Here is a 12,200-nt window from a genome sequence, read left to right as displayed (position 1 = left end):
AACACGCTATGGACGTGTGAATGGACCCTAAATAGGGACAATGACTTTGTGATTTTTACTGATGTTTTAATACATAGATGGTAATTGTATGATTTCATATATATGAGTGGGGTGTTCTTTCATAGATCAAAGGCCAGTGTAACACTAATCTACTGTATTGAATGCATAGGATATACTGATTGTTGGCTCTCCTCAGCTGGAAAATGCAGAACGGGGGGAAAACTACTAACAGACAGACCCAATGTCAAAAATTGTAGGCACTGATTGGTATGCTACATTTAATAACATTCACAAGTACTTTCATAGTACAAACCACAGGGAGGTACTGTTTAAGACCTATTTGAGGTGGTACCATACTCCCAGCAAGCTATACTTTATTTTCCCGGGTACCTCGGACAGATGCTGGAGGCAGTGTGGGGAGAAAGGAACGCTCTTACATATTTTGTGGGAATGTCACTCCATCAAACCCCTGTGGAAGGCAGCGAGGTTCTTGATTCGCAATACTCTGCAGATTAATATAGACCTCACCCCACAACTAGCATTACTGCTGCTGGGATTGGAGGAGGTACCATATCAGTCAAGATCCATTGTGGCTCACACCGTAATGACCACGAAACTAGTGATCACGCGCCACTGGAAAACAGCAGACACTCCCCACATTAAGGAAGTGTGGCAATCAATCAATACAACTTGTTCCTTTGAACATTCCATTGCAAGGATCCAGGACAAACTTAACATTTTTCACTCTAGATGGGATGTATGGCGTAACAGTAAATACTATTCCTCACAGTTTTAGAGGCGGAATCTGCATTGACTCTACTATGTTGGGTTCACCCCCTGAATTTGTTCTTTGTTTTCCCGTTTCTTTTCTCCCTTCCTCTTCCCTTTATGTCTGTAATTTTCTCCCCAAAGTCACATTCTGTTTTATCAGTAAACGAGTCACCAGCGTTATTGACCCACTTCAAATATCTATTTACAATTCTGTTTGCATTTATTGTTTGCATTATTAATGATACGTGACGCGAGGGGAGGAGTTATGCTTTTGTCCCTGTTTTTTCCGTTGTTTTCCTGTTTTTTTGTATTAATTGAAAAAATTTACAAATAAAATATTGCATAGAAAAAAAAAAAAAAAAAAAAAATAATTGTAGGCACTCCCCCCAACTGAAATGATGTGGAACAACACAATGAAATATTAATATATTTTAGTCAATAGATTGATAATTCATCTTATCATTTATCATTTCAGTTGGGGAGGGGGGGAGCCTACAATTTTTGACATTGTATTTAATGCATATCATTGAAGAGACACCAATTCAAGATATATAACACTTCCCTCATGCCATCTGATTATAGCAATAAGACCTAATCACCTTCTGAGGGTCCCCTGAAAGATGAGTGGGGTTTGCCATAAATAAACAGGGGTCATTTATTAAGACCAGTGTTTTAGACGCCGGTCTTAATAACCCCTGTGCTGGTGGCGTGGTGGCGTGGTGCCAGCCTCTGCATAACTTTGACATATCCTACTCCAGCTTCCTTGCTGGCGCAGATTTAGGATGTTTTCTATGCCTAAAACAGGCTTAGAAAATGACAACCTTGCGTATATCAGTTCGGAAATGATGCCCTCAGTTTCTATATACAGTTGTCATTATTACTGTTCCTCGTGTCACTCAGTTTTTGCACTTTTTTTGTTACAGAAGCAGCAGTCCTGAGCTATGATGGCAGCATGTACCTCAAGGTCCTGCTTCCTGGTGTTACTCACACAGAAGCAGAGGATGTCTCTTTACGTTTTATGTCCCAGCGAGCTTATGGCCTTCTTCTGGCAACTACCTCCAAAGAGTCTGCAGACACACTCCGACTAGAACTTGATGGAGGAAAAGTGAAGCTTACAGTAAACTTAGGTATCTATTTCGAGCCCCTTTCCCCAAAAAACACAACCTTGTTAAGCCAATGGCTAGAGTCACAGAGACAAACTGCTGGTTTTACGAACATAAGAGAACACAGCAGCCAAGTTTAGTTATCATTACACACATTTACTTCTGCTTAGTCACTTTGACTTCAGTAGCTTTGTCACGTATTGGGGAGTATTTAGCAGATAGCTATAAACTTCATCTCATGAGACATCTACCATACGGTATATCCATTTAAGACTTAATCATTGGTGTGTAAATGCTGTCAGCTCAAAAATGAAGCTTTGTGGAATAGAATAATAGAAGGGAGTGAAGAGATTTCTTTTGTTAAAGAACATTGTCACCAGATAATTGTTTCTTTCTACATTACCCTTGCGGGAAAGGAGTCCCCTTTTATCTTAAATCTACATACCTGTAAATGTAATATTTTGTGACGTTCCAGTTGCGCTTTGTTTTTCTGGACTATGTTGAAGTGCACTTTGTTTCCACCAGGCATTCTGGAACATGGGCCAACTAAAATAAGCTGAGCTACAGTACATGCGGCTCCTTTCACACTGGCATTTTTTCTGGATCCGGCAGGGTTCAGCGAAAAAGCTTCCATTACTGATAATACAACCATCTGCATCCGTTATTTACGAATCCGGTTGTATTATCTTTAATGTTTCCAAGACAGATCCGTCATTAACTCAATTTAAAGTCAATGAGGGACGGATCAGTTTTCTAGTGTGTCAGATTGTGTTAGAGAAAACGGATCCGTCCCCATTGACTTGCTTTGGGGGTCATGACAGATCCGTCTTGCTCTGCATCCCAGGACGGATGTTGCAGTTTGCTCTTTGGTCTGGGAACGCCACTAAACAGAACGGAATGCATTTTGGAGCACTCTGTTCTGTTCAGTTCAGTTTAGTCCCTACTGACAATGAATGGGGACAAAACTGAAGCGTTTTTTTTCATACACAGTAGTAAAATACACACACATATAAATGTACTCCAAAAAACGCCAAAAACACACTGGGGGGAGGCAAGGTACTTAGAGATAACCCAGTGCTGGTGGTAAAGGCTAACGGATAGTGAGGAAAAATGGTTTAATTCACATAAACACATGGCCCATCTGCGTTGGGGGTGTGTGTGGTGCATTTTTATTTGAAACTTGAAAATTGGATTGCCCTTGGGTGATGCTCAGAGCCTGCCGGAGCGATCGTAGGCCCGGGGGTGGTCACATGGTGTGGGGCAGCAGGTCATGTGATCGGACTGTCGAGCACGTGACCTCCGTAACCTGGCAACAGGATGCTGGGGCTGCTTGAGCAATTAGAGCGTATGTCGATAATATAATTATAGGTACTTGCATTGTACCCTGCAAATTATCCCCATCATCCCCCTCCGGACACCCCCACCAGCTCTCACTGAGGTTTGACCTGCGGGAGCGATCGTCCTTCCCAGCAGGCCATACACTCTAATCGCTCAAGCAGCCCCAGCGTCCCGTTGCCAGGATACAGAGGTCACGTGCTCAGCAGTCCGATCACGTGACTTGCCGCCCCACACCATGTGACCACCCCTGGCCCTGCGATCGCTCCAGAAGGCTCTGAGCATCACCTAAGGGCATTCCAATCTTCAAGTTTCAAATAAAAATGCACCACACACACCGCCAACGCAGATGGGCCATGTGTTTATGTGAATTAAACCATTTTCCTCACTATCCATTAGCCTTTACCCCCAGCACTGAGTTATCTCTAAGATAACCTAGATTTAATGTGATCAGCCAGTGGGTGAGTTTGAGAAGGGTTTGTTCAGATGGAACAATTACATGTCCATATACATGTGTAATAGATCTTTTATATTCATTTTAGCAACAACGTATGCTACTTTTTCATGATGATTTTACTCTTTACAACCTCATTTGCTGTTTCTAGTGTATACCATATAATGTATTTTTTTTCACTTGGACGTCAGTTATATTAAGTCTTGTTGCATACATTATGTTATTTATCATGCTTGACATACTGTATTGCACTGGTGAATCACAAAGCTTAGCCTAGAATGCGTCTTTTTGAAAATGAAAGATTTGTTTGCTTTGGGCCACTTACAATTTCTGACTTTTTTCATGATTTGGTTGAATATGTTTCATATGATTGTGACTTTACCAATACAGTACAGTACTTTGTCTCTGTGACTTTTGCCATATTACCAGTTAACCATGCTTTAAGAATTGAAGCATGATTGAGTGGTTTTAGATTAGTAAATATCTGTTAATATCTTCTCAGTGTTTGCTTTGCTGAAAACCTTCAGACACATCTGGTCTGTCAGGCATGGAGTGGACATTTCAGAGTGACAAAACCCTGCCCCACTGTACTCGTCATAAACATTTATTCACAAATTATTCCTATTTTGCTGCTTCAATTCTCACTTTTCAAATTCATGTTCCGAAGAGTCATTAGATAACAGACAAAGCATGGAAATAATAATCTGTTGTAAGTAACAAAAGCAAGCCAATCATCGCCAAATGAAATATACATGTAAGGCTTGCTGTCTCTCTATTACCTGGTGATACAGCCAAACTGAAAAACTGTAGCTATGTAGGTTTGGTGTTTTTTGCCTTTATTTACAGTAATTTCTACCAAATCCATTATAAGAGGCTCACTTGTCTGCTTCTTACATGACGGAGGTATTGGTTACTTCCGTTCGACCCCCTCTTATAGTTAACTGCCCCTTAAATACCATCCCAATCAATGCATCCCCAGACTCCCTACTCCACCAATCACTACCCCAATAACAACTCGGACACCAGGTTGGATTAAATCGGCCACAGCAGCTGTTTTATTACCCAAATGTATAACTTTTATTACCATATCATTAACATAACTGAAAACTCCCCCACCATATGCAATGGCATATGCAAATTACGAATTGCACATATGTATAACATATAATACTTAATTAAGGGGGAGGTCCTTGAAGCCCCAAATAAATGATTTACCCCACCGGGGTAAGCCATCTTGCCTCCAGGCATTGAGTGCCAGCTCGGAGGCACCACTGATGACCCCCCCAACTTCTGCCACAACAGACCGCCAACCATGGGAGTCCAGCCCCAACTGTGGAGCCCTCCCATAATCCCCACCTGAGAATCTCTCCAACTTCAAGGACCTCCGACCTCCACAGCCGCCGTGACAAATTGCCTCCCTACTATCACCAAGCCCTACTAACCCAAACCATTGCCTGTACGAGATCCCAACCTCTTTAAACAGTTGACAGAAAAACTTCATAACACAGGGTGGGTGGGAGCTACTATTGCCCTAAAATGTCTCCCTTCTTCTCCCTGCCCGCATATTTAACCCCCCAGTTCCCACCCCCAGAATTAAATCACCGAATCCCTAACCCTCCATGGTCTCCCTGAACCAACCCCCGTCATGTGCGCTTCCCCTAAAGGCTCTGCCCCCCAGTCTGGCTTTTCTTTTCTATCTTAGGTGTGAACTAACATCTAATGTGTTTTTACCTTGGGGTACTTGTTTTTTTAATATTTAGTACATCCAGCGGAGATGGATGCATAGGGTTCTCTACTGAAAAAAATATTCCCAAAATTAAATCTTAAAGTACAGTACTGCAGATTAGATTGTACAGTGGGGTCACTTAGTGGTGAGAGGCCTCTTCTCTAAAGAGACATTTATTTGTAAAGATGCAGTGATGTTCTTATTATGTCTCATTCATGTCAGCTACATTGATAGAATTTGTTTCCTCTTCCATCACAATTTCCTTCCATTACTGATTGAACTATAATTTCCAGCATTTACACTTGCATACTAATTAATGTCATGGCTCAAATTCCAGGATGGTGTGAACAATAATCCAAAAACACGAGTGGGTCTGGGGTGCTAAGCAAGTGACAAGGGTCTGATAACCTGCTCTTACACAATTAATTTCCTATCCTTATCCTCAGGATAGGTCATCAGTATCATATCTGCGGAGATGCAACACCTGGGACCAGCTGTTAGAGGAGGCCTTGAGCGCTGAAGCCTCCTCCTAGGCCAGTGACATCACTGTACATTGGTCATGTGGTCTAGTTGCAGCTGGATCTGTGCTGTAATACCAAGCACTGCTACTATACGATGTATACCGCTGTCCTTGGAAAGCTGACGGGAGCCTGCATAGCTTACCTAAAAACAGCTCCCTAAAAACAGCTGGCTGGCGGGGTTACCAGGACTTGGACCCCCGCTTATGTGATAATAATTAGTTCTGAGCGAAGTTATCAAAAATTTGATTCGGCTTCTTGGCCAAATTTCACCAAAATTTTGATTTGTTAAAAATTATTTTGTCACAAATTGCATTCCATTGTATGTGCAATGACAGGGAATGACTATCGAGCTTCCCCCTGTCATTGAGCCCCTCAGATGCGGCGTTTATCGCTGATCGCATCTGACATTAAAATCGAGGCCTTTCAGGAGTTAATCAGGGTAAATAATAAAATAAAAAATACATACAGTTTCAATAAAAAATACATACAGTTTCATTCAAAGAGTTTTCTTTATTTTCACGACTATGAAAATTGTAGATTCACACTGAAGGCATCAAAACTATGAATTAACACATGTGGAATTATATACATAACAAAAAAGTGTGAAACAACTGAAAATATGTCATATTCTAGGTTCTTCAAAGTAGCCACCTTTTGCTTTGATTACTGCTTTGCACACTCTTGGCATTCTCTTGATGAGCTTCAAGAGGTAGTCACCTGAAATGGTTTTCACTTCACAGGTGTGCCGTGTCAGGTTTAATAAGTGGGATTTCTTGCCTTATAAATGGGGTTGGGACCATCAGTTGCGTTGTAGAGAAGTCAGGTGGATACACAGCTGATAGTCCTACTGAATAGACTGTTACAATTTGTATTATGGCACGAAAAAAGCAGCTAAGTAAAGAAAAACGAGTGGCCATCATTACTTTAAGAAATGAAGGTCAGTCAGTCCGAAAAAATTGGGAAAACTTTGAAAGTGTCCCCAAGTGCAGTCACAAAAACCATCAAGCGCTACAAAGAAACTGGCTCACATGCAGACCGCCCCCAGGAAAGGAAGACCAAGTCACCTCTGCTGCGGAGGATAAGTTCATCCGAGTCACCAGCCTCAGAAATCGCAGGTTAACAGCAGCTCAGATTAGAGACCAGGTCAATGCCACACAGAGTTCTAGCAGCAGACACATCTCTAGAACAACTGTTAAGAGGAGACTGTGTGAATTAGGCCTTCATGGTAGAATATCTGCTAGGAAACCACTGCTAAGGACAGGCAGCAAGCAGAAGAGACTTGTTTGGGCTAAAGAACACAAGGAATGGACATTAGACCAGTGGAAATCTGTGCTTTGGTCTGATGAGTCCAAATTTGAGATCTTTGGTTCCAACCACCATGTCTTTGTGCAACGCAGAAAAGGTGAACGGATGGACTCTACATGCCTGGTTCCCACCGTGAAGCATGGAGAAGGAGGTGTGATGGTGTGGGGGTGCTTTGCTGGTGACACTGTTGGGAATTTATTTAAAATTGAAGGCATACTGAACCAGCATGGCTACCACAGCATCTTGCAGCGGCATGCTATTCCATCCGGTTTGCGTTTAGTTGGACCATCATTTATTTTTCAACAGGACAATGACCCCAAACACACCTCCAGGCTGTGTAAGGGCTATTTGACCATGAAGGAGAGTGATGGGGTGCTGTGCCAGATGACTTGGCCTCCACATTCACCGGACCTGAACCCAATCGAGATGGTTTGGGGTGAGCTGGACCGCAGAGTGAAGGCAAAAGGGCCAACAAGTGCTAAGCATCTCTGGGAACTCCTTCAAGACTGTTGGAAAACCACTTCAGGTGACTACCTCTTGAAGCTCATCAAGAGAATGCCAAGAGTGTGCAAAGCAGTAATCAAAGCAAAAGATGGCTACTTTGAAGAACCTAGAATATGACATATTTTCAGTTGATTCACACTTTTTTGTTATGTATATAATTCCACATATGTTAATTCATAGTTTTGATGCCTTCAGTGTGAATCTACAATTTTCATAGTCATGAAAATAAAGAAAATTCTTTGAATGAGAAGGTGTGTCCAAACTTTTGGTCTGTACTGTAAATACATACATTTGCTCACGGAGAGGCAGTCGTGGCCATCTTGACTGAGGAAACCGGCAAGCTTGTCTCATTTACCATTTTGTACGCCTGTTTTAGGCTTAGAAAGCTGTCTTACATTGAGAAGCGGCAGTGAAGACTGGTGTCTAAAACGCTGGTCTTAATAAATGTGCCCCATAGAGTGGTAAAAAAATATCAAAAGTTGTCATTTCATGTGGACTAGAATTATTAACTAAAAAAGGCATGTCAGGACATGTGACAGGTCCTCTTTAAGTCCATTAAGTTCAACCAAAGGATGGGAGGGGATGTTAAATAAGAGAAGAATTCTACGAATGTACATAATTATTAATGTTGCTTGTAAAATTCATCTAAGACTTAGACTTTTTTTTTTAAACAATCATCTGTCCCTGTTGTGACCATGTCCTAAGATAGCCTATTCTAAAGGTTTACAGGTCTTATGGTAAATACGTTTTGATGCCCCTGGATACTGATGCTGGCCTTAGAAGCAGCTGATTGACAATGCATGCTGTTATTTAGTCTATCTGCAAGTACACCCTGATTGCTCTCCACAAATGACTCTCCCATTGTTACCCCCAAGGACATATGATGCATGTACATTTCCTGTACTCAGATGCATACCTTTACATTTATCCACATGGAACCTCATTTGCCAAGTGGATTTGCAGACACTCAAGAGTGTCTAAGTCAACTTGCTATTAATCCCATCCTCTATAGCATATATCAAAACAGGACCCTATCTGGGAAAAGGTATCTGAACAGAACCACCAAATAGCCACAAGGGCTTATTGCAACGGATGGTGTAACAGAAAACAAGAAGTTACAAATAAGGATCCGACTGGCTTGATCCGAAACTAAGGAACAAAAGGGTGACCCCGATTTAAGCCCTGAAACTCTCCCTGTCTTCTCAGCCCATGCAAAGATCTCTATGATAGAAAATTGCATGCCCTCGTGCCTCGACTGTATGACACCTGAACACCCTATAATAGTGAGGGGACACGACCACCAGCTCCCTACACTTAATACGGAGGGAGTCAGGGTCACCTAGGATCAAGCAAACAGGAAAACACAAATCAATGAACAGACTTATCTGTAGAAGGATCAGTTGTAGCATCCAGCATGTACACACTCCAGGAAGTTGTATAAACCGCAAAGTGATGCAGTATGGGAAGGGATTTAAAGGGATGCAATCAGTGCAACTACATGACAGCTGAGAGAGGCTAACAAGATGACAAAACAAAAGCAAAACAAAAGAACCTCAAGCAGGAGGTTCTGAAGAACGTCTGTCAGAGCTTCTCAGTTGTCTGGTGGTGACACTTATTACCTAACTTGACCCAGATTTTACCAGAATAAAATATAACTTTTATTTGTATCTATACACATAAAAGATATATTTTATTCTGGTAAAATCTGGGTCAAGTTAGGCAATAAGCCCTTGTAGCTATTTGGTAGTTCTATCCTCTATAGCATTAATTAATAAGTGAAATCATAGGGGACCCAACACTGAACCATGGGGCACACCACTTACACCTGGAGACCATTCAGAATAGAAATCATTGGCCACAACTCTCTGGACACGGTCCTTAAGCCAGTTTTCAGTCCAATTACGAACTATATTTTATAAGCCTATAGATCTTATTTTACCTATTATGCATTTATGAGGGACAGTATCAAATGTCTTTGCAAAGTCCAAGAACACCAAATCCATAGCCGCCCCTCTGTCCAGGCTTTAACTCACCTCTTCTAAGGACTGAACAAAGAATGATGTGGGGTTGGAAAGGTGAGTTAGACATCAAAACAGGAAATTATTCTTTACAGTTAGACTGTGGAATGTTGTACCCCAAGTGGTAGTAATGGCAGATATTATGTTAGCATTTAAAAAAGGGGCTAAATGACTGTATAATAACAAATGGCATCAATGATTAGAATAAATCTAACAATAATGTATAAATGATTAAGAAAGGTTGAACCCATAGATGTTTTTTCAACCTTTGTAACTGAGACCCTCTCCTGTCTGATCCTGCTGTGGGTGACAGAAGAAGCAGCCCAGTGGCAGCTTATATGGCTGATAATACTTGCTGACCTTTGTACTAGAAACTCAAAACAAGATGAAAGTTAAGAGAGTTAAGAGAAAAATGACGGAGGAAGTTAGATACAGTTAATAAAAAAAAAAATATCTAGGAACTAGAGCTATTTACAAGTTTTCATGCTATCCTACTGTAATCATGGAAATCATGCAATTATTACAGTATGTCATATCCTTATTGCCACTGGATCACTCATTAATAAGAGTATACATCAATTCATTCCCATTCTTTACATTCTTCGTACTTCAAAAAAGAGATTAAGTGGGGCCTGGTTCTGCCTCTTTTATGTCCATGTCCCCTTTTCCGTAGCGGTTGACAACATGTGGTGACCACAGCCATCAGCCCCAGATCAATACCTTCTCTCCTGTAAGGAGGCATACTGGGTTGTTTCTGAAGGAGACTGAATGGGGGAGCAGAGGTCCCACCTCTAAGTTCTGTGGTAGATTGGTTAATAACCAGAACAAAGTATGTTCTGAAATGACCTTTCAGCCTAGAGGTATGAGCTTAGAGGATAAACATGCTGGGACCACCTCCTTTCTTGTCTGCTGTTGGCTGTAGTTTGCAAGGTGGCCATTTCATGAAGGACAAGCACTGTATGTGTGGTATTGTATGGGGATAGGTTAATGCAGACTGGTTTTACCATTACAGAAGACATAAGCCTGAGTAATGGAAACCAGTGGTGACAAAACCTGGAGTAGCTGTTTAGCAAATTAGATTCCAGCTGTTAATTTCCAGATACATTTAGAAATGTAGAATACAATGTGGTAAGATGCTGTTGATAAGTACTCCACTTTTTGTTTGCATTGGTTTTTATACATCAGGCCCACTGGGTTTTCATAATATAATGGAACATTTTTTTACTATAAAATATGCAAGGCACAATACATAAATATAATGTTCATGTGATCTCCATTTTCTAAATGTCTTATATGTAACATTCTAAGATTTTTAGCCTTTCTTATCTGAAAATCCTATATTAAAATATTTAGAAATGGTTTTCTATTTAATTAGTATACTGTAGAGTCAGTTATGAAATGGCCCCTGAGACACATGTGTGTCCCCGGAATATGTGGGTGCTGAATTGTTCTGTCTGCAGAAAGATCTGAAGGATAACCCAAACTGTCTCTTTCTCTTCCCCTCAGACTGTTTACGGATAGTATGCGGGCCCAGTAAGTCTCAAGCTGTATCTTTGCTCTAACTATGCTGTTCACCTTCTATGCTGTCTCCTCTATATTTTCTCTTCTTATATTCTTTCTGTTACTTTAGAATTCTCTCTTTATGACTCTTTCGTATTCTGTTCGGAATAATGTCTATTAGTGTGATATCTATGTGCGTTATTTGCTTTATTTACCTATTTTATATTGTTGTTTATATGCTAGTTTGGTGTTGGTCCATGGATTCCTTTTAGTTACCAATCACAAATACTTCTAAATGGAAATTGCAATACTATTCTAACATGATAGTTAATTTTATTTTTTCCTTTCCTTTTAATTTGTATTTTTCTATGTGAAAGCCAGCAATTCCAATTAAATAAATGATAACTTCTAACTGGACAGACACTGCACACACATGCATAAAACCAAAATGAATTGATAATTTACAACATAAATTTAAAACATAACACTTAAGGGGGTTGTTTCATTTAGACAACTTTTCCCCTATCCATAGCATAAGGGTAAGTGTCTGCATGGTAAGGGTCTGTCTACTGGGGCCACCACCGATCATGAGAATGACGGGGTGTGCTTCCTGTTTGAGTAGTGCATACATATACGTCCTATAGAGCTGAATAGCGTGGCAGAACACATGCATCACCACTAGTACATTAAAACAGGGGGGACCGGGCCTTCATTCTCATAATCTGTGGGGGACACAGCAGCTAGAACTCCACCGATCAGACACCTGTCCTCTATGCTGTGGGTAGGGGATAAGTTATCTTAATGGGACAACTCCTTTAAAGAACAAGTTCACCTTTAGACAAGTTGTAGCCAATGGCTATAAAATATAAAACTAAACGAGTCATCTGGGATTAAATGGTTTGTCCAGAATTAGATGAAGGCAAGTGAATACAGCTGATTTGCAATACCAGATATAACCCATTG

At 40.9% G+C, this 12,200-nt stretch overlaps 1 protein-coding gene across 1 annotated transcript in view; it reads left to right on the top strand.

Moving 5' to 3' along the window:
* NRXN2 (neurexin 2) overlaps positions 1 to 12,200 on the top strand; it is an 858,623-nt gene that overhangs the window by 282,715 nt on the left and 563,708 nt on the right. Inside the window, exons 9-10 of the mRNA XM_044270141.1 lie at positions 1,695 to 1,898; positions 11,244 to 11,270. Coding sequence (XP_044126076.1) covers positions 1,695 to 1,898; positions 11,244 to 11,270 — 231 coding nt within the window. The remainder of the gene's footprint in view (positions 1 to 1,694; positions 1,899 to 11,243; positions 11,271 to 12,200) is intronic.

This window comes from Bufo gargarizans, chromosome 10 (genome assembly GCF_014858855.1).
Source record: "Bufo gargarizans isolate SCDJY-AF-19 chromosome 10, ASM1485885v1, whole genome shotgun sequence".
Lineage (NCBI taxonomy): Eukaryota > Metazoa > Chordata > Amphibia > Anura > Bufonidae > Bufo > Bufo gargarizans.
The sequence above is the reverse complement of the archived record's forward strand: the minus strand, read 5'-3'. Positions and strand labels throughout refer to the sequence as shown.